Genomic DNA, 22,560 nt, shown 5'->3' with positions numbered 1-22,560 from the left:
CACCGGGGTCCTGGGGACACAGATGCTCCTCAAGTCCAGGGACAATAGTAACTGCTCCTCAAGCTCTCCTTGTCCAAGCAAATTTTGAACTCTCCACAGGCAAAGAAACCTTTTTTCCCAAAGTAAGTGAGGCACCATTTGATTCTCTTTTGCAGTGTTCAAACTTGCACTACATTATGCTGAAAAATCTGGAATAATAAGTGAGACCAATGCACTGGATTTAGGACTGTTAAGGTCATTTTCATCTTCAATAAGGAGATTTGGACAAGAGCTCTAGTGTCATGACAAAAGATCCGTGCCAAAGCTCATCATTTCCAGAGGAAAGCAACAGTGAAGATGAGGGGAAACTTTTGGAGGAACTAGATTTGCAAGACTGCAACTGCCTCAGTTTATATAAAATGCTGTCATTCACAAAAATGGGCCTCTCATGGATTCACATTTCCATTGAGATGTAGTGAAAACATTTTTTTAATCTAAGGACCCTGTTCTCTTCAGAAACTGAATGTAGATTGTTATGAAGTAATAGCTGATCTTGTGGGGTTTGGAATCACACTTAACTTGGTTGAGTGTGGAGAGTATCACTCATCAGATTTGCATCCTGGCAAAAGTTGTTCTTCTCCACCCTTTTATTCTGTCCGTCTTCTGGTAATTCAATCACTGAGATGATGTGAGAATTCAATAAAACGATGATACAGAAAGCCAGCTCAAAAATTGCTCAATAAATTTTAGCCATTTAAAAAAATATATTTATTTATTTGGCTGCATTGGGTCTCAGTTGTGGCAAGCAGGAAGTTTAGTTATGGCGTGCGACTTCTTAGTTGCGGCATGTGGGATCTAGCTCCCTCAACAGGGATCAAATCTGAGCCCCCTGCATTGGGAGCATGGAGTCTTAGCCACTGGACCACCAAGAAAGTACCAGTTCTAGTCATTTTTATGGCAGCATGGTGAGTTTCCTGTCACTAGATACATTAAAGCATGTAAAGATGGACTGTTTATCAGAATTGTGGTAGAAAAAGAATTATGCAGAACTTTAGATGACAGCTTTCCTTTAAAGTCCATTCTGAATCACAGATAATGCATATGTTAATATAAGATGTAATCATTAATCTAAAAGTAGAATGATATATTTAAATCATGGTTGCATCAAAAGAGGTAATTCATAGTTTTTTTCACAGGGTTCTGTTTACTGAACACTCTACACTGTGTTCTGAGCAACATCTGCTTGTGTCTTTCCTTCGGGTAAATCAAGAGAAGGGGACATGTGCCCAGTAGAGAGAGGAGTCAAAAATGGGAACCAGGAGGAAGGGATTAATCACTTTTTCACATAAAATACTGATTATTCTAAAGCAGAGTTGCTGATTTGAGACCTATCTCTGAGCCCCTGCAGGATGGGATTAGGACATGGACCCTATTACACCGTTAGTTACACACTCTGCAAAGGTACCTTCAAGACACTCCGTTGCCCACAGATCACTCTCTGTTAGCGGCTTTCTCTTACGTGTATTCTGGAGGTCCACTAAAGGTAGAGGCAGCGTTGGGAGATGATCCTGAAAAACTTAGGTGACCATCACTGACCAGCAGAGCTGGCTCACGATAGAGCCCCAATTAAAATGCTACAACTACAAAACGGATCAAACTTTTAAAGCACAAAATTAAAACAATCCTTTTAAGGATTCAAAAGAGGAACTGCATACTGAATATCTGACCAGCAACTGATGATGTTATCCGCGGATGAATCTGATTGGCTCTCCCAAACAGCCGACCCAATCCAGAAACAGAGCAATGAGTTCCTAGGTTGGTAATATTTGAGATGTGGGTGGAGGGGGGATCTTAGTCCTCACCGAGATTTTTCTGCTCCCCTGCACTTTGCCTTCTTCTGTTCTCCTGCATGGTGTGCCTTTGGTACCCCCCAGGCTCCTGGACAGTAATTCTGCCAGTGATACTGATGGTGCTGAGCCCTCTCCTGGCTTGGGCTGGAAACACCCGAAGTAAGTGCACACCTTGGATGGTGAGCTGCTGTGGAGGGAGGAGGAGGAAGGGAGTTAGCTTTACCTCTCTGTCCAGGCCACATTCCTCAAAAATCAGCATCTTCTCCAGTGACTACTTATCTTTATCATGAGTGCTTGCATGCAGGCTCAGCCACTTCAGTCGTGTCCAACTCTTTGCAACCCCATGGACTGTAGCCCGCCACGCTCCTCTATCCTTGGGATTTTCCAAGCAGGAGTACTGGAGTGGGTTGTCATGCCCTCCTCCAGGGGATCTTCCCAACCCAGGGATGGAACTCAAGTCTCCTGCATCACACGCGGATTCTTTATCCACTGAGCCACCTGGGAAGCCCTATCTTTATCATATGAATCCTCCATTCCTTCCACAAACAAAAGGCGCCTGGATACTTGCCCTCTTTAGGAGACCTGCCCAAGGAGCCTTCATATATATGCATATAGCCTATTTCTTCTCAACTCTCTTCTAATAAAACCTCTCCAGTCTCACATCCCATTCCCTCAGGGTTTTTAGAGGATTTAGAAATGATTTCCAAAATAATTCAAAATGAAAACATTAAGGGGATTCAAAAGGAAGTAGAAAGACCTCTCCTGGAAGACCCTTCTTGTGTCCTCCAAGGGATCTGTGACACTGCTTCCTCTCCCTAGTATGTGAGGATGTTCCAAGTGGCCTCCCCACTGTCTCCTCCTTTTTTCAATTAAAGTATCGTTGATTTACAATATTGGGTCAGCTTCTGGTGTACAGCACAGCAACTCAGTTATACATACATACACATGATATGTATGTGCTGGCCTCTCCTGGCGGCTCAGATGGTAAAGAATCAGCCGGCAGTGCAGGAGATCTTGCTTCGATCCCTGGGTCAGGAAGATCCCCTGGAGAAGGGAATAGCAACCCACTCCAGTATTCCTGCTTAGAGAATTTCATGGACAGAGAAGCCTGGCAGGCTTCAGTCTGTGGGGTTTCAAAGAGTCGGACACAACTGAGCAACTAACACTTTCACTTTTTCATAGTTGATTTATAATATCGAGTTGGTTTCAGGTATACAGCACAGCCACTCAGTTACATATATATGTAGTATATATATTCTTTTATATATATAGTATATATATTCTTATAGTATAATATATATATTCTTTTTCAGATTCTTTTCCCCTTTAGGTTATTACAAATTATTAAGTAGCATCCCTTGTGCTATGCATTAGGTCCTTATTGGTTATCTGCTGTCTCCTTTTCTTTCTCCCTAAACCCCACGGTTTATAAGGCCTGTGTTCCTGGACTGGAGATTCTCTGGCACAAGTTGGGGTTAGTTTTCTCTCGTTTCTCCTGTGGCGTAACGCACTCCGGAACTAAAGTGGGGATCCTCAGTACTCGGAATAACCTGTAGTTAAGGAGCATCTAAGGGGCATTCTGTGATGCCTTAAAGAACTCAAGAAGAACTGAAAACCTGGCACAGGCCAGTGCTCCTTGTGACTATTTTGAACCTTTCTATCCTCTCAGTTTCTGCTACATCGCCTCTTGATCTGGCCTGAACCTTCAAGAAGAGATTCAACTAATATAGAATGCGTGTGTGTGTCTTCAGTTGCTCAGTAGTGTCTGACTCTATGAGATCCTATAGATCATAGCCCACTAGGCTCCTCTGTCCAAGGGATTCTCTAGGCGAGAATACTGGAGTGGATTGCCATGCCCTTTTCCAGATCTTCCCAACCTAGGGGTCAAACCTGCATCTCATGTGTCCTTCACTGGCAGGTGGGTTCTTTACCACTAGTGCCGCCTGGGAATCCCGGTATAGAATAGACCATATTAAATTATATTTTTATAAACCCAAAATAGTCACACATCAGCCATTTCATATGGTTCAAACCATGTACCCTGAGCAGGATACTGAGAGTGTCAAGGCTGTTTCCATCCCACGGGGCTGAAAGCCAATAAGGAAGTCAAGGGACCTCATTACCTCTTGGAGTCTTGAGCCCAGTTTTCATATGTTCATTCATCATGCCGACAGTTTTCCATAATCAGCCATCTTTGGCTACCTCTCCCTCCATTTTTCTGTATTCTTTCCCCAACCATGTCATCACCATCACTGAAAATTCCCAAAGTTTGCACAAACCTGCAGCACTATAACAGACCCATTGGATGAGATGGAACTTCATAAAATGTTGCTTGTCTCTTAAAATCACCTGTGAATGTTACAGTAGAAAGAAGAGAAAGAGGAACTTAGTCCGAATTTCTCACAGGATATATAAGAGACATAAGGTATAGAGTCTTCCCCAGTGGTCCAGTGGTTAAAACTCCACCTCCAACTGCAGAGGGCACAGGTTCAACCCTGGCCGGGGAATTAAGTTGTTATGATTACAAAACTGTGTTGGAGTGGGAGCCTCTTCCTGCTTTCCAGAAGCCCCACAAAGATTAATTCCCCAAACCATAAATGACAAATACTTTCTTGAGCAACTATTATGTACTAGGCTCAGTGAATTCTATTTGAATAATACAGAGAAGTCCATTATGATCATGGAAATTACCTAATGACAAGAAAGACAACAACCCAATAAACACTGAACCAAGAAAAACATTTGAAACAGTAGTAAATGCTGTTTATATGTGTATATTATATGTGATGAGTGAGTGTTAGCGTGTCTGACTCTTTGTTACACTATGGATTGTAGCCCACCAGGCTCCTCTGTCCATGGAATTCTCCAGGCAAGAATACTGGAGTGGGTTGCCATTCCCCTCTCCAGGGGATCTTCCAGACCCTGGAGGGATCAAACACAGGTCTGCTGCATTGCAGGCAGGTTCTTTACTGTCTGAGCCACATATTATATATATATAGATAGATAGATATAGATATATAGCATTCACCTGACTTCAGTGCAAGTGTCTAGGGGGCTTTTCCTGAGAAAGTGACATCCAATAAATGATGAGAAGAAAACAATCATGAGAAAGATCTAAGGGACAAATACTCCAGGGAAGGGAAAGGTAGAAATGTGGGAAGATGTTTGCTGTGTTTAAGGGACAGAAAGAAGGTTCGAGCAGCTGAAACAAATAAAGCAGGTGGAGGAGTGGGATAAGGTGAGGTTGGAGAGAAAGTCAAGAGCCAAATCATGTTAGGCCCAAATGGCCATGATGAGAAATTTGACTTTTATTTACAGAGATACGTAAAGCTACTAAGGGAAGTTACAGAGTCCACTTGTATATTTTTAAAAATATTTATTTATTTATTTGGCTGCACTGGATCTTAGTTGTGGCACGCGGGATCTTCGATCTTTGTTGCGGCATGCAGATCTGTAGTTGCAGCGTACACGATCTTTTTTTTTCTGGTGGCAGCATGTGGGATTTTAGCTGCGGCACGTGGGGTCTAGTTCTCTAACCAAGGAGTGAACACTGGCCTTGTACATGGGAAGCTCAGAGTCTTAGCCACTGAACTACTGCCCTATATTTATTTTTTTTAAATAATTCTAGCTACCACATGGTGATTAGATTGCAGGGGTTCATGCATCCCAATGTTGCATCCCAGTGTTCATTCACTGCAGCATTTTTTACAATACCCAAAATGTGAAAGCAACTTAAGTGTCCATTGACAGATGAATGGATAAAAATGTGGTACATATACAATGGAATATTAGTCATAAAAAAGAATGAAATTCTGCCATTTGCAACAATATGGATGGACCTAGAGAGTATTAAGATTAGTGGAATAAGTCAGACAGAAAAAATTGAATACTCTGTTATCACTTATAAGTGGAGTCTAAAACATAAAGCAAACAAATGTGTATGGCAAAACAGAAACAGACTCACAAAGTGTGAACTAGTGGCTACCAGTGGGGAACCGGAAGGCAGGAAGAATGAGACAACGGTATGGTATTAAGAGATGCTAAGTACTACGTATAAAATAAATAAGCAGCAAAGACATATAGTACAGCTCAGGGAAATATAGCCATTATTTTGTAATAACTTTAAATGGAGTATAATCTATAAAAGTATTGAATCACTGTGTTGTACACCTGGAACTAATATAATATTGTAAATCAACGATACTGCAATTTAAGAAAAGACCCAAAAATTTACAAAGACATACACTCATATGGTATGTGTGTGTATATTTGTATCTCTGTATCTTTACACACAATGAAGCTACAGAACCATGTGCAACCAATAAGAGCGCTGAGACCCAGCTGAGCCTTTCCGTCAGCAGGTCAGAACTGCCAAATTTTAGAAAATCTGGCTTTCTGAGCTGTCCAGACTTGGAAAAGGAATGGTGGACCTGGGCTTACGGTTTTAATCTCCTACAACCCATCAATAGTTTTCATTACATTTAGCATAAAGTCAAAATCCTAAGATTACCTACAAGTGCCTGGTTCCATGTAATTTCTCCAGTCTCATCTTTCAGCCTCCTTTCTCTCACTTTTTTGTGGTTCAGTGAACTGTCTTCTTGAGGAAGTTCATCAGTTAATTCTTCCAGCTTTTCCACACGTCTACTTCTTTTCCACATTTCTACTTAAAATGTGTCTCTCTTTTTCCCCTAAACACACACGCTCTTCCTCGAGCTCTCAGCCACTTCCCCTTACACCTCATACTTTCAGTGTCTTCAGAGACCGTGCCTCTGACGCCCTAACCTAGCCTAGGTCCTCCCATCGTTCACAGATCCCCACCCTGTTATCCTGACATTTCTCATTCCTGTATAAATTGCTGTGCATTTGGCTTCCGTCCATCACTTTCACTAAATGTCAAGCTCCACGAATAGAGGGACGGTGCACGCTTTCCCCTTCCTGGAATCTCAGGGGCAGCGAGGGTTTGGCAGGCGGGCAGTCCTGACCAAGCACGCGCAGGAGGAAGGGGGCGGCCGTGTTGCGGCAGAGGTCGTGGGGAGACTCAGCGCTGGTGTCCGCGGTGGAGGGTCCCAGGAGGAGGCGGTGGTGGGGACCCCGACCAGGCCACACTTGGCGACGCCAGGCGAGCCTGGTGGCCAAGAGGAGCCCGATCGGCTCAGGGGCAGAGCTCGTCTTCCCTGCGCGGCTGGCGGGGGAGGACGGACCGGGGCTCCGAGGGCCCGGGGGAGCCCTTGGGAGTTCCCGTTGCCCCGCGGCGCCGGGCACCAGGTAACCAGGGCACTCCCGTCCCCACAGCACTCTTCATGGTGCAGGGCAAGTCCGAGTGTCACTTCTCCAACGGCACGCAGCAGGTGCGCTTCCTGGACAGGTACATCTACAACCGCGAGGAGCTGGTGCGCTTCGACAGCCTCGTGGGCGAGTACCGGGCGCGGACCGAGATGGGGCGGCCGGCGGCCGAGCGCTGGAACCGCTGGCCCGACGCCCCGCAGCGGGCGCGCGCCGCCGGGCACGACTTCTGCGCCAGCAACTACGAGTTCTTTGCAAGCCGCACGGTGCAGAGGAGAGGTGAGCCGGGATGGGGGTGAGAGGTGGGTGCAGGGGAGGGGAGTGTGAGAGCGACCGAGACAGAGATGGAGAGACAGAGAGAGACGGAGAGACAGAGAGAGACGGAGATAGAGAGAGACGGAGATAGAGAGACAGAGACACAGAGACACAGAGAGACGGAGATAGAGAGACAGAGACACAGAGAGAGAGACGGAGAGACAGAGAGAGACGGAGATAGAAAGACAGAGACACAGAGAGAGACACAGAGAGACAGAGAGAGATGGAGAGACAGAGAGAGACGGAGATAGAGAGACAGAGACACAGAGAGAGAGACGGAGAGACAGAGAGAGACGGAGATAGAAAGACAGAGACACAGAGAGAGACACAGAGAGACAGAGAGAGACGGAGAGACAGAGAGAGACGGAGATAGAGAGACAGAGACACAGAGAGAGAGACGGAGAGAGAGACGGAGAGACAGAGAGAGACGGAGACAGAGAGACAGAGACACAGAGAGAGAGACGGAGAGACAGAGAGAGACGGAGATAGAAAGACAGAGACACAGAGGGAGACACAGAGAGACAGAGAGAGACGGAGATAGAGAGACAGAGACACAGAGACACAGAGAGACGGAGATAGAGAGACAGAGACACAGAGAGACAGAGAGAGAGACGGAGAGACAGAGAGAGACGGAGATAGAGAGACAGAGACACAGAGACAGAGACAGAGACACAGAGAGACAGAGAGAGACAGAGACACAGAGAGACAGAGAGAGACAGAGACACAGAGAGAGATGGAGAGAGAGACGGAGAGACAGAGATGGAGATTTCAGAGGTGGAGATAGAGACAGAGACACAGAGACAGAGACACAGACAGAGACAGAGACAGAGAGACAGAGACAGAGATGGAGAGACAGAGACAGACAGGCAAAGACAGAGACACAGACCGAGAGACAGAGAGAGAGACAGAGCTAGACTGAGTCCAGTGAGTCGGATGGGGGAGGGCAGGGCAGGCTACGGGGGTCCCCGTGAAAGCCTGCTGTCAGAAAGCTAGTGTGCGATTTTGTCAGTGTGCGGTGGGCGGAGGGAGGGTGGTGTGGTGGGGGAGTGGACCGGGGTCTGAGAGGGGGAGAGAGGGGCGAGGTGGGAAGACCGATGCGGGGGAGGGGCGGGCGTCTGGGCCTCCTGCCGCCCAGGGAGGGCTGGGGGGCGGGTGGAGGGGAAGGCTGGCTGAAGTGGGGGCAGAGATTCGGGAAGGGGCCTCGAGGTGTCCGTGGTTTGGGAGGTTTGGGGGGAGCTGAGGAATGTGAAAGGACTGGGAGACTGTGAGAGGAGCTCCAGTCTGCTCTGGGCACACCCCTCACTGCTGAACCCTCCCCGGTAAGTGCGCTGGGGTCTGTGTGCAGGAGTGTTGCGCTGAGAATAAATTAGAGGGGGCACTAATTTCTAGGGGTGCAGTAGAGGGGAACCTCCCACACCCTTCTGACCTTTCTGAAGCTGCTTTTAGTTCTAAATTTCCGACTACTTTTTTGCTTTCTTGGTATGTACATGTTTACATATTTGAAATGATTATGAAGCCAACTTCCGGATATAATTTTGTTACTTAATATTAACATACTAATATTACCATGTTTATAATGTAATAGTACTTAGGTAGTTACATATTAACCCTTTGTATGGTTGTAAACAATTTACCTGGCACTCCCCATTGTAAATTTTATTTTCCATATTGTCACTTAGTTGGACATTTATATCTTATTGTTTTTAACTTATATTTCTTTTATTTCTAAAGTTCTCTTTTATCATTTTTTTTTTTTTTTGCCAGTTGTAATGACTGCTCCCAGAGAAGGCAATGGCACCCCACTCCAGTACTCTTGCCTGGAGAATCCCCTGGATGGAGGAGCCTGGTGGGCTGCAGTCCATGGGAACGCTGAGGGTCGGACCCGACTGAGCGACTTAGCTTTCACTTTTCACTTTCAAGCATTGGAGAAGGAAACGGCAACCCACTCCAGTGTTCTTGCCTGGAGAATCCCAGGGACGGGGGAGCTGGTGGGCTGCCGTCTATGGGGTCGCACAGAGTCGGACATGACTGAAGTGACTAAGCAGCAGCAATGACTGCTCTAAACACTATTAATCTGTTATTGCTGGGGTCCATGTGTTTTTCTCAGTAATTTTATGACTTCTCTGTGCAGTAAGATTATTAACATTTTGAGTCAACATTTTCTCCAGTTTGCGGTTTCTATTAGATTCTGTTTAATATTTTCCATGTTAAGTGTTTAACAGTTTTTATTTACTGAAATAGAAACAGCAAAATTGTGACTAATGGTTTACCATCGATCTTAAATCTACTATTTTATGGTTCTGTACAAATGCATCCCCTGCTTCTTTCTTTTAAAATAATTGTATTTACCTAGGGCCTGACAGTGTTAGAGAAGGAAATGGCAACCCACTCCAGTACTCTTGCCTGGAAAATTCCATGGACTGAAGAGCCTGGTGGGCTACAGTTCACGGGGTCGCAAAGAGTCAGACACGACTGAGTGACTTCACTTTCACTTTGATAGTGTTAGAGGTTGTTTCAGATGTTGAGTCCCAGGCCATACTCTGATCACAAATGTCAGTTTAGAAGGAGAGATAATTCTAAAATGATAACAATTCCAAACATTGTTGTTCAATCACTCAGTCACGTCCAACTCTTTGTGACCCTATGGACTGCTGCACACCAGGCTTCTCTGTCCTTCAGTGTCTCCCAGAGTTTGCTCAGACTCATGTCCATTGAGTCAATGATGCTGTCCAACCATCTCATCCTCTGCCACCCCCTTCTCCTGCCTTCAGTCTTTCCCAGCATCAGCATCTTTTCCAACAAGCCAGCTGTTCACATCAGGTGGCCAAAGTATTGGAGCTTCAGCTTTGGCATCAGTCCTTCCAATGAGAATTTAGGGTTGATTTCTTTTAGGATGAACTGGTTTGATCTTCTTGCTCTCCAAAGGACTGTCAAGAGTCTTTTTTAGCACCACAGTTCGGAGCTGTTTCTCTGCTCTTCCTCAGTAGCATAGTGGACACCTTCTGACCTGGGGGGCTCATCTTTCAGGGTCATTCTTTCTGCCTTTTCATACTGTTCATGGGGTTCTCAAGGCAAGAATGCTGAAGTGGTTCGCCATTCCCTTCTCCAGTGGACCATGTTTTGTCAGGACTCCACCATGGCCCGTCTGTCTTGGGTGGCCTTGCACGGCATGGCTCACAGTTTCATTGGCTTACACAGGCTGAGAGCCATGTGATCATTTTGGTTAGTTTTCTGTGTTTATAGTTTTCATTCTGTCTGAGCTCTGATGCATGGCAATAAGAGGCTTGTGCAAGCTCCCTGATGGGAGAGACTGGCTGTGGGGAAAACTGGGTCTTGCTCTGAGGGTAGGGTCATGCTCAGTAAGTCTTTAATCCAGTTTTCTGCTGATGGCTGGGGCTGTGCTCTCTCCCTGAGGCAGCCCAGTCCTGGATTCTGCAGTCTCTGAGCTAGGGCTATCGGCTCTAAAGATAGGGCTAATGGACGTAAGCCTCCTCCAAGTGGACGTAAGCCACACACCACGCCTCCCAGGACTGCCGCTGCCAGAGCCCCTGTCCCTGTGGGAGGCCACTACTGACCTGTGCCTCTGCAGGAGACCCTCAAACACTCACAGGCAGGGCTGGATCAGTCTCTTGTGGGGTCACTGCTCCTTTCACTGGGTCCTGGTGTGGGCAAGTTTTGTTTGTACTCTCCAAGAGCCTCTGATTGAGCCCCTCCTACCATCTCGTTGTGGCTTCTCCTTTGTCCCTGGATGTGGGGTATCTTTTCTTTGGTGGGTTCCAACATCCTGCTGTCAATAGTTGTTCAGCCGCTAGTTGCAATTTTGGTGTTCTTGCAGGAAAAGATGAGCTCACGTCCTTCTACTCTGCCATTTGTATAATGTCAGACAGCTATAATCAGATCCGACTACTATAACAAACTACCATGAACTGCTTTATGTTAAAAATGACATAAATGTATTTCTCACAGCTTTAGAGAAGAATAAGTCCAAAATCAAGGCACAGGCAGACTCAGTGTCTGGTGAGATCCCACTGGGACTTTCTTTGGAAAAAAGGGAGACAAAGGGAGAGATTCATCAGCTGAGTATAAAGCTATAACAACTTTTAAAATGATGAACTCTCCTTGCTGCTTTTCCTGTGCAGGACTTATGGTTTCCTTGAGACACCCCTCGTGGAGAATGACCTCTGAGGCCCGTCTCTGCTGCTCAGGGGAAGAGCAGTTTCCATGCAGCTCTACAACTCTGCCAACCCCACTGCTGTTCTCTCATTTTTCCTTAAGCTTTGAATCGTATTTTCTTTCATAGTAAAAAAAAAAAAGAAATTCAACGAGTAACTAACGTATATTGAGCACTAAGTTCCAGCCACTCCACACAACCTGTGGGACTTTAGTTCCTCGATCAGGGGTTGAACCAGGCCCTTGGCAGTGAGAGTGCAGAGTCCTAACCATTGGACCACCAGGGAATTCCCCCAGCTGTTTCTTAACATAGTTTAAGTCTATCAAGTCTTTTTAAAAATATGATGGTCAATATTTTTTCTTGAAGTAGAGTTGATTTACCATGTTGTGTTAATCTCTGCTGTACAGCAAAGTGATTCCGTTACATACATTCTTCTTTTAATACTCTTTTCTTTTCCATTATGGTTTATCATAGGGATACTGAATATAGTTCTCTGTGCTATACAGTGGGACCATGTTGTTTATCTGTTCTGTATATAATAACTTTCATCTACCAACCCCAGATTCCCACTCCATTCCTCCCCCAAGCCCGTACCCCTTGACAACTACAGGTCTATTCTCTGTGTCCATGTGTCTGTTTCGTAAATGAGTTCATTGTGTCATATTTTAGATTCCACATATAAGTGATAGCATGTGGTATCTGTCCTTCTCTATCTGACTGGCTTTACTTAGTATGATCATCTCTAGGGGCATCCATGTTGTTGTAAATGGCATTATTTTGTTCTTTTTTATGGCTGAGTAGTAGTCCATCTTGGAGAAGGCAATGGCACCCCACTCCAGTACTCTTTGCCTGGAGAATCCCATGGACAGAGGAGCCTGGTGGGCTGCTGTCTATGGGGTCACACAGAGTCGGACATGACTGAGATGACTTAGCAGCAGTAGTCCATCTTTATATATATATAAATTTATTTACTTTAATTGGAGGCTAATTACTTTGCAATGTTGTATTGGTATTGCCATACATTGACATGAATCCACCATGGTTGTACGTGTGTTCCCCATCCTGAACTCCCCTCCCACCTCCTTCCCCATCCCATCCCTCTGGGTCATCCCAGTGCATCAGCCCTGAGCATCCTGTATCATGCATCAAACCTGGACTGGTGATTCGTTTCACGTATGATAATATACATGTTTCAGTGCCATTTTCCCTAGTCATCCCACCCTTTCCCTCTCCCACAGAGTCCAAAAGACTGTTCAATACATCTGTGTCTCTTTTGCTATCTCGCATACAGGGTTATCATTACCATCTTCTAAATTCCATATATATGCATTAGTATACTGTATTGGTATTTTTCTTTCTGGCTGGCTTACTTCACTCTGTATAATGGGCTCCAGTTTCATCCACCTCATTAGAACTGATTCAAATGTATTCTTTTTAATGTCTGAGTAATACTCCATTGTGTATATGTACCACAGCTTTCTTATCCATTCGTCTGCTGATGGACATCTAGATTGCTTCCATGTCCTGGCTATTATAAACAGTGCTGTGATGAACATTGGGGTACACGTGTCTCTTTCAATTCTGGTTTCCTTAGTGTGTATGCCCAGAAGTGGGATTGCTGGGTCATAAGGCAGTTCTATTTCCAGTTTTAAAAGGAATCTCCACACTGTTCTCCATAGTGGCTGTACTAGTTTGCATTCACACCAACAGTGTAAGAGGGTTCCTTTTTCTCCACACCCTCTCCAGCATTTATTGCTTGTAGACTTTTGGATTGCAGCCATTCTGACTGGTGTGAAATGGTACCTCATTGTGGTTTTGATTTGCATTTCTCTGATAATGAGTGATGTTGAGCATCTTTTCATGTGTTTGTTAGCCATCTGTTTGTCTTCTTTGGAGAAATGTCTATTTAGTTCTTTGGCCCAGTTTTTGATTGGGTCGTTTATTTTTCTGGAATTGAGCTGCAGGAGTTGCTTGCATATTTTTGAGATTAGTTCTTTGTCCGTTGCTTCATTTGCTATTATTTTCTCCCATTCTGAAGGCTGTCTTTTCACCTTGCTTATAGTTTCCTTAGTTGTGCAGAAGCTTTTAATTTTAATTAGGTCCCATTGCTTATTTTTGCTTTTATTTCCAATATTCTAGGATGTGGGTCATAGAGGATCCTGCTGTGATTTATGTCGGAGAGTGTTTTGCCTATGTTCTCCTCTAGGAGTTTTATAGTTTCTGGTCTTACATTTAGATCCTTAATCCTTTTTGAGTTTATTTTTGTGAATGGTGTTAGAAAGTGTTCTAGGTTCATTCTTTTGCAAGTGGTTGACCAGTTTTCCCAGCACCACTTGTTAAAGAGATTGTCTTTTCTCCATTGTATATTCTGGCCTCCTTTGTCAAAGATAAGGTGTCTATAGGTGTGTGGATTTATCTCTGGGCTTTCTATTTTGTTCCATTGATCTATATTTCTGTCTTTGTGCCAGTACCATACTGTCTTGATGACTGTGACTTTGTAGTAGAGCCTGAAGTCAGGCAAGTTGATTCCTCCAGTTCCATTCTTCTTTCTCAAGATTGCTTTGGCTATTTGAGGTTTTATGTATTTCCATACAAATTGTGAAATTATTTGTTCTAGCTCTGTGAAAAATACCGTTGGTAGCTTGATAGGGATTGCATTGAATCTATAGATTGCTTTGTGTAGTATACTCATTTTCACTATATTGATTCTTCTGATCCATGAACATGGTATATTTCTCCATCTATTAGTGTCCTCTTTGATTTCTTTCACCAGTGTTTTATAGTTTTCTATATATAGTAGTCCATCTTATATATGACTCATCTAACTCAAAGAGGTAAGTTTGCTTCATTATCTTCCTTAGAAATAAGAAAGTTGAGGCACAAAGTAATTTAAAAACTCTTCCAGAATTAACCAGATAGAAGCAGAGCCTGGATTTGAACCCAAGGAGCCTAGTTACAGAAATCACACTTTTAATGAATATACCCTGTGTCCTGTAAAAAGTGCAAATACTGCAGTTCAACAATAAGTAACTCCTTAAAGTTATGAGAAAGAAACCCCACAATTTTCCTCAACATCTCTCAACTCTAATAGGGGTTGGAGGTTTTGGGGTTAAATTCAAGCAAGGTTCATGGCACCACATCCTCTGAAGCCACATGGGAAGCCTGGCCTGTCGGAGGCTGCAGTCTGGTCAGGAGACTTAGTCTGTCTCCCACAATAACCCCTGCTGTGTTTTCTCTCCTAGTTGAGCCTACGGTGACTGTGTATCCTGTAAAGAGTCGGCCTCTATGGCACCACAACCTCCTGGTCTGCTCTGTGAATGGTTTCTACCCTGGCCACATTGAAGTCAAGTGGTTCCAGAATGGCCAGGAAGAGGAGGCCGGGGTGGTCTCCACAGGCCTGATCCCTAATGGAGACTGGACTTTCCAGATCATGGTGATGCTTGAAATAGTTCCTCAGGGTGGAGAGGTCTACACCTGCCACGTGGAGCACCCCAGCCGGATGAGCCCTGTAACAGCAGAATGGAGTGAGGAGCTCTCTGATCTCATAAGTTTCTCAGCCACCACAGAGGGGGCCCACTTACCCCCAAGTGTCAGGTTTCTCCTCTCCCCGCACAAGTGTCCATGGGCTCCATGTTCTCGTCTCATTCAGCTGAGGTTGTTGGGGTTGCCCTGTGACGTCCTGTGATGGAGATCCTCCATTAGTTTGCAGATATCCCTGATGACTTCTGTAAATGCCTGGGCCCCCTGGGGAGCCAGTTCTGCCCAGCAAGCAGAGCCTCCTGTGACCTCCTGGGCACCAGTCCTCTGTGTCAAGTTGGGCTTGTGCTTTGGACACTCTTGCCCTGAGTGATTGTTCATTGTGATCTGAGAAGGGGCACACCCCCTCCAAAGACCTTCCTGACCTGAGGGAAGTTCAGTCCCAGCTCTGCCTTTTATTAGCTCTGTCAGCCAAGACAGACTTCCCCACCTCATCCAGTCCCAGGCTCCTCATCCGTCAGATGTTGAAGATGTGTGGCCTTCTATCAGGGCTGGGATATTTAAATGATTCACTGCCTGAACCTTGTAGTAACTCAGCTTGAATTTTCATCTCTTTTCTAGGAATGGCCAATTATTTCAGTTTTTTCAGAGCAGGCTTCTTCCCCCCAATTTCAATTACAGAAGTTGGATTTGGGATAAAAATCACTCAGAAACTGGCTTCTTTTCTCAGGGGCACAGGACGAATCTTCAAAAGAAAAGATGCTGAGTGGAATCGGGGCCTGTGTTCTGGGTCTGCTCTTCCTTGGGATGGGGCTGCTCTTCTACATCAGGAGGTAAGGGACCTGTTGGCAGCTGAGAAGCCCCGCAGATTGTTTGGAGGAAGAAATATGGCTTTACTCAATGAAGTTCTCTGAATACAACCTTTGTCTAGTTGATCTTAACTTTCCTAGAAATCCAGAAAGCACCTATGGGTGAAATATAAGAGGTGATGGCCTGTAGAGATAAGAGAAGGGTTAGCATAGCATGCATGGAGATCTCAGATGGAAATCCTTGGGCAAATGCAAGAAGAGACACTAAGGCTGATGAAATGGTGCTGGATTTGTGTGATGGAAGCTTCCTAGGTCATATGCATTCCAGGGTCTGCTCCCCTGTCCACCCTGGTATTCAGTGATGCAAGCTGTGGTGTTGAGAAATCTCAGGGGGTGGTCAGGGGCTGAGACACTGTATCCTGAGAATGTGCCTCCTCCCTCTCCTTTCCTAGGGGACACTGGGCTTCAGCCAAGGTAATGCCCTTTCATCCCCTTTTAGAGAGAGATTTGGTCTCCTAGGAACAGTTGTGGAGATAACAAATGAGGCAACAGACAAAATGAGAAAGACTGAATTCTGATTAGGCAGTTTGCAGTAAAGCTTTGCACAGTTAATAAGAGAACAGACTTGTGTTTGCCAAGGGGGAGGAGGTGGAGAAGAGAGAGATTGGGAGTCTGGGATTGGCAGATGGATATTATATACAGGATGGATAAATACCAAGGTGCTACTGTATAGCACAGGAAACTCTATATCCTGAGATAAATCATAATGGAAAAGAACTGTTTAAAAATGTATGTATGTGGGGTTTTCCCTGGTGCTCCAGTGGTTAAGAAGCCCTCTCCTGATGCAGGGGACACAGGTTCAATCCAGGGTTGGGGAACTAAGATCCCACATGCCACAGGGCTAATAAGCCTGCATGCCACAGCTACTGTGTCCATGCACCCTAGAGCCTGCACTCTGCAACAGGAGAAGCCACCACAGTGAGAAGCCCACCAGCCACAACTAGAGAAAGCCCGTGCCCCACAACAAAGATCCAGTGCAACCGTAAATAAATGAAAAGTAAAATTTAAATGTAAATATGTGTCTAACTGGGTCACTTTGCTGTACAGCAGACATGAAAACAGCACTGTAAAATCAACTATATTTCAATAAAATTAACAAATAAAGACTGCCAGCCCAGCAGCCATCAAAGGGGCATCTCTTCAATTGAAACTCTAAAAATAATAAAATAAGAGGCCCATGGCCTGAGGTTACTGTGGTTCAGGGAGGCTTAAGACTGATTTCCGCCTTCTTACTGCAGAGCTCTCAGGGGAGGCCCCCAGGAAGTGGGGAAGAAGCAGCAAGAAGCGGTGGTATGGAAACAGCCCTCTCCTCTGTCCCCTGCAGGTCTCCTGAGCTGGAGCAGAGACCATGACACTCAGACAAGAACCTTCAGTCCCAGCTTTTTTGCAGCTTGAAAAGGTTTCCTACTTCAGACCGTGGGCCTCTTATTGTATTACTTTCAGAGTTTTTAATAGAAGAGTTGCCCCTCTGGTGGCTGCTGGCCTGGCAGTCTTTATTTGTTAATTTTATTGAAATATGATTGATTTGCAGTGTTGTTTTCATTTCTGCTGTACAGCGTTCACTCCTCACGACAAGAGTACTTTCTCAGGGTCTAATTTGCTCTGGGTTGAATGACCCTGCAGAAAAAGTCCTGGGTGGCTTCTTCGGCCCCTACCCTGCACCCAGAAGTCCCCAGGATTGATTCCAGTACCTTATCTTCATTCTTTCCTGGTCCTCTTTGTTCTCTACCCTTGCTGCCTCCCTCCATACACATTTCTTTATATGTATTTTTTGAAATACAAGAGAGTGGAATCTTTGTACAGGTTAGACAAGGCATGGTGTGTATTCATGAGAGCATAAGTCGGAAGTCAGTTTCAACTGCTCAGTGATCTCATTCCTCTAACTAAGTTCCTTTAAGGTTAGAGAGGAACAGAAATGGGCAAACAGGGAATGAGCCAAAGGGCTACTTTCCAAAAGCAACAAATTTGAGTCAGGTGATACATAGAAGCAGAAAATTGCAACTGTGTAATCAGAACAGAGTTTTTAACATTTTCTCATAGCATAAAGATTAAAGAGGGGAAAGGCAGAAAAATAGCTATAGCTACTTCAACTTGGGAACAAACACAACACAAAACGGGCTCTTTTGAGACAACAAAAAATACAAACAGGGAAGGGAAAAAGTACAGAAGCCGAATAGGTAAATGAAGATAAAATGCTATCAGCAGGAAAAAAGACTATTTTATCTACGATACGTTTTTTTAATATAAATTTATTTATTTTAATTGGAGGCTAATTACTTAACAATATTGTATTGGTTTTGCCATACATCAACATGAATCCGCCACAGGTATACACGTGTTCCCCATCCTGAACCCCCCTCCCCCCTCCCTCCCCGTACCATCCCTCTGGGTCATCTCAGTGCACCAGCCCCAAGCATCCAGTATCATGCATCGAACCTGGACTACGATATGTTTCATATGAACTTCATGATGGCCACAAAACATAAATCTAGAGCAGAGATATGAAACATTTTAAAAAAAGGGAAATGAAGAAGACATACTACAAAGCCACCAAGTTAAAATGGCAGATAGAAACACAAGGAAAAAGGAAGCAATAGAGATCCAAAAACAACCAGAAAACAAAAGAGAAAATAACAGTACTGTGTCCTCATCGATCAGTAATCACCCTAAATGTAAATAAGTTGAATCAGCCAATCAAAACACACCACTGGTAACCACTTCTCTGTTCATTGTATCTAAGCATTTATTTTTGTTTGGTATGTTTTATTTATTTTGTTTTGCTTGTTTTTGCATTCCACATATTATGAGTAAATCTTTCTCTATCTGACTTATTTTACTTGGCATCATACCCTCGAGGTCCATCCATGTGGTTGCAAATGGCAAGACTTCACCTTTTTTATGGCTGATAGCACTCCATTGTATAAATACGTATATATATATATACCACATACCACGTCTTGTTTTAATCCATTCATCTGTTGGTGGGCACTTAGGTTGTTTCCATAGTTCGGCTATTGCGAATATTACTGTGATAAACATGTGGATGCATATGTATCTTTTTGAGTTAGTGTTTCCATAGTCTTTGGATAAGTACCCAGAAGTGGGAGGAGGGTGAAATGGATGAAGGGCATCAACTGTATGAAGGTGAATGGAAACTAAATTTCTGGCATGCTCTAGTGTACACAAAAGTAGAAATAAAATATTTTAATGCAAAACTTATATAGTGTTATAAATTAATGTTCATTTCAGTTCAGTTGCTCAGTCATGTCCGACTCTTTGTGACTCTATGGACTGCAGCATGCCAGGCTTCCCTGTCCATCACCAACTCCCGGAGCTTACTCAAACTCATGTCCATACAGTCAGTGATGTCATCCAACCATCCCATCCTCTGTTAGCCCCTTCTTCTCCTAAATCAATGTTACCTCAATAAAAAATAAATTTAAAACAAGAAAAAAATCTATAATTTACTAAAACATTAAATTTTACATGTAGAAAGAATGAACCTCAGGAGATTTGTAAAGCTCAGGAAAACTTTGTAACACATAAGGCTGACAATTGGATTAACTTTCTTATCATCCAGAATTGCCAACAAATCTATAAATAAATAAACAAAAATAAACAACAGAAAATTGGTCGAAGATCTAGACTATTTACAGATGATAATATACCAACAGCCATTAAGCATAAAATATTTACTGAAGCACACCAATAATCAAAAACATACAAATTCAGATAGCAATATGATGAAATATTTCTCCCCCAAATTGGCAAATGTAGTAGTCTGGTTTTGTAAATAAAGGATTTAGAAGATTCTGTGAGAATGGATTCTCTCATATATTATTAGTAACATCATGAACTTGATTGTATCTATGGTTCAGATGGTAAAGAAGATGCCTGCAATGCAGGAGTCCTGGGTTCAATCTCTGGGTCAGGAAGATACCCTGGAGACGGGAATGGCAACCCACTCCAGAAATCTTGCCTGGAAAATCCCATGGACAGAGGGATTTGGCAGCCTACAGTCCATGGAGTCGCAAAAAGTCCGACACAGCTGAGCAGTTAACACAGTGATTAAAATTAAGAGTGCAGATGTTGCATGATTGACAACAATAAAATCCGCATCTATGTATCTGCTATGTTCTGAATGTTTGTGCCTCTACAACATGTGGCTGTTGAAACCTGATCCTTAATGTGATGGTATTAGGAAGTGGAGCCTTTGGGGGTGATTAGGTCTTGAAAGTTGAGCCCCTATCAGTTCAGTTCAGGCGCTTAGTCATGTCCAACCCTTTCTACCCCGTGAATTGCATCACTCCAGGCCTCCCTGTCCATCATCAACTCCCGGAGTTCACTCAAACTCATGTCCTTCAAGTCGGTGATGCCATCCAGCCATCTCATCCTCTGTCATCCCCTTCTCCTCCTGCCCCCAACCCCTCCCAGCATCAGTCTTTTCCAGTGAGTCAACTCTTCGCATGAGGTGGCCAAAGTACTGGAGTTTCAGCTTCAGCATCATTCCTTCCAATGAACACCCAGGACTGGTTTCCTTTAGAATGGACTGGTTCAATCTCCTTGCAGTCCAAGGGACTCTCAAGAGTCCTCTCCAACACCACAGTTCAAAAGCATTAATTCTTTGGCGCTCAGCTTTTTTCACAGTCCAACTCTCACATCCATACATGACTATTGGGAAAACCATAGCCTTGACTAGACGGACTTTTGTTGGCAAGGTAATATCTCTGCTTTTGAATATGCTATCTAGGTTGGTTATAACTTTCCTTCCAAGGAGTAAGCGTCTTTTAATTTCATGGCTGCAATCACCATTACAGTTATTTTGGAGCCCCCCCCCAAAAAAGTGTGACACTGTTTCCACTATTTCCCCATCTATCTGCCATGAAGTGATGGGACCAGATGCCAGGATCTTCGTTTTCTAAATGTTGAGCTTTAAGCCAACTTTTTCACTCTCCTCTTTCACTTTCATCAAGAGGCTCTTTAGTTCCTCTTCACGTTCTGCCATAAGGGTGGTGTCATCTGCATATCTGAGGTTATTGATATTTCTCCCAGAATCTTGATTCCAGTTTGTGCTTCTTCCAGCCCAGCATTTCTCATGATGTACTCTGCATATAAGTTAAATAAGCAGGGTGACAATATACAGCCTTGACGTACTCCTTTTCCTATTTGGAACCAGTCTGTTGTTCCATCTCCAGTTCTAACTGTTGCTTCCTAATCTGCATATAGGTTTCTCAAGAGGCAGGTCAGGTGGTCTGGTATTCCCATCTCTTTCAGAATTTTCCAGTTTATTATGATCCACACAGTCAAAGGCTTTAGCATAGTCAATAGGGCAGAAATAGATGTTTTTCTGGAACTCTCTTGCTTTTCCCATGATCCAGTGGATGTTGGCAATTTGATCTCTGGTTCTTCTGTCTATGACGTTAATGCCCTTATAAAGGACCAAAGAGACCAGTGTCTTCCCTTCCCACCATATGAGGCTACAAGTGAGATGTTGGCAGTTTACAAACCCAGAAGAGGTTTCTCACCAGCACTTGACCTTGCTGGCACCCTGAACTCAGATTTCCCAGCCTCCAGAACTGTGAGATATAAAATTCTGTTATTTATAAGCTACCCCACTTATAGTATTTGGTTCTGGGGGCCTGAAGGAACTAAGACAATATCTGTCTTAAAGGAACAATCCTACATGAGCCTAAAGAAACCTCTACTCGAATGTTTGTTGCACCAGGGTTTGGAGCAATTCTAAGAGAGAAACTTATAAACTTATCTTGATTATAAATATTCTGTATGTTAAAAAATTATATGTTAAATACTGGTGTATCCCTCTTTGGGTAGTCAGATAATCCCAGATTTCCATCTTAGTTAAAAGCATTCTAAATAAATTCTCACATATGTGCCCAAGATGACATATTAAAAATGTCATTGAAGAGAAAAGAAACAGTCTAATTTTCAGAGAAAGAACAGATGAATTATGGTATAGCCATGCAAAGGGATAAAATGCCAAGTGTTACATGAGAAGGTAGGACTAGCCAGCCTGGGTAGCAGAAAGAAAAAAAATCATAAAGTACAAAAGACCCAGAATACCCAAAGCAACCCTGAGAAAGAACAAAGCCAGAGGTATCACACTTCCTGATTTGAAACTTTAGTAAAAAGTTATAGTAATAAAAACAATATAGCCTGATGTTAAAATGGACACACAGACCATTGAAATAGAATAGAGAGCCCAGAATTAAACCCTTGGATGTACAGTCAACTAATATTTGGCAAGGGAGCCAAAAATATCCAATGGGGAAAGAATAGTGTCTTTAAGAAAATATGCTGTGTAAACTGGAGTAACACACACCAAGAAAAGTAGAAGGAGGGATATGACGACAGTGAGAGAGGGAATAAACAGAATGAAAATAGATGTATAGAGACTTCCCTGGTGGTCCAGTGGCTAAGACTCCAAGCTTCCAGTGCAGGGGCACAGGTTCAGTCCCAGGTCATGGAACTAAGATTCTACATGCCATCTGGTGCAGCAAAAAAAAAAAAAAAAAATTGATTCTTATTTGATAGCAATAAAGGATTTGCAGTTAATTTTAAAAGAAAATAGATGTATAATAAAGAAAATCACAAAGCT

General features: G+C 43.8%; 1 protein-coding gene across 2 annotated transcripts; it reads left to right on the top strand.

The window, feature by feature from the left end:
- On the top strand, nucleotides 1,847–17,698 carry LOC102186442 (DLA class II histocompatibility antigen, DR-1 beta chain). 2 transcript variants are annotated; one of them, XM_018039320.1, is made up of 5 exons: nucleotides 1,847–1,988; nucleotides 7,122–7,391; nucleotides 14,841–15,122; nucleotides 15,806–15,908; nucleotides 17,183–17,698. In XM_018039320.1, the coding sequence occupies exons 1-5, from the start codon at nucleotides 1,889–1,891 to the stop codon at nucleotides 17,337–17,339; spliced, it is 912 nt and encodes a 303-aa protein (XP_017894809.1). In that variant the 5' UTR covers nucleotides 1,847–1,888; the 3' UTR covers nucleotides 17,340–17,698. The 2 variants fall into 2 exon arrangements, with proteins under 2 accessions (XP_017894809.1, XP_017894808.1); XM_018039319.1 differs by having other exon boundaries at nucleotides 1,851–1,988; nucleotides 17,269–17,698.

Source organism: Capra hircus, chromosome 23 (genome assembly GCF_001704415.2).
Source record: "Capra hircus breed San Clemente chromosome 23, ASM170441v1, whole genome shotgun sequence".
In the NCBI taxonomy this organism is placed as follows: domain Eukaryota; kingdom Metazoa; phylum Chordata; class Mammalia; order Artiodactyla; family Bovidae; genus Capra; species Capra hircus.
Note: the sequence above shows the minus strand (reverse complement) of the source record. Positions and strands in the feature narration are given on the sequence as shown.

What these genes read in the sequence shown, in the direction of transcription:
- LOC102186442 (XM_018039320.1), top strand. Translation starts at nt 1,889, where the DNA reads ATGGTGTGCCTTTGGTACCCCCCAGGCTCCTGGACAGTAATTCTGCCA. An exon ending in CCGCACGGTGCAGAGGAGAG is followed by an intron (nt 7,392 to 14,840) that starts GTGAGCCGGGAT and finishes TTTCTCTCCTAG; the next exon opens with TTGAGCCTACGGTGACTGTG. An exon ending in CTGCTCTTCTACATCAGGAG is followed by an intron (nt 15,909 to 17,182) that starts GTAAGGGACCTG and finishes TTCTTACTGCAG; the next exon opens with AGCTCTCAGGGGAGGCCCCC.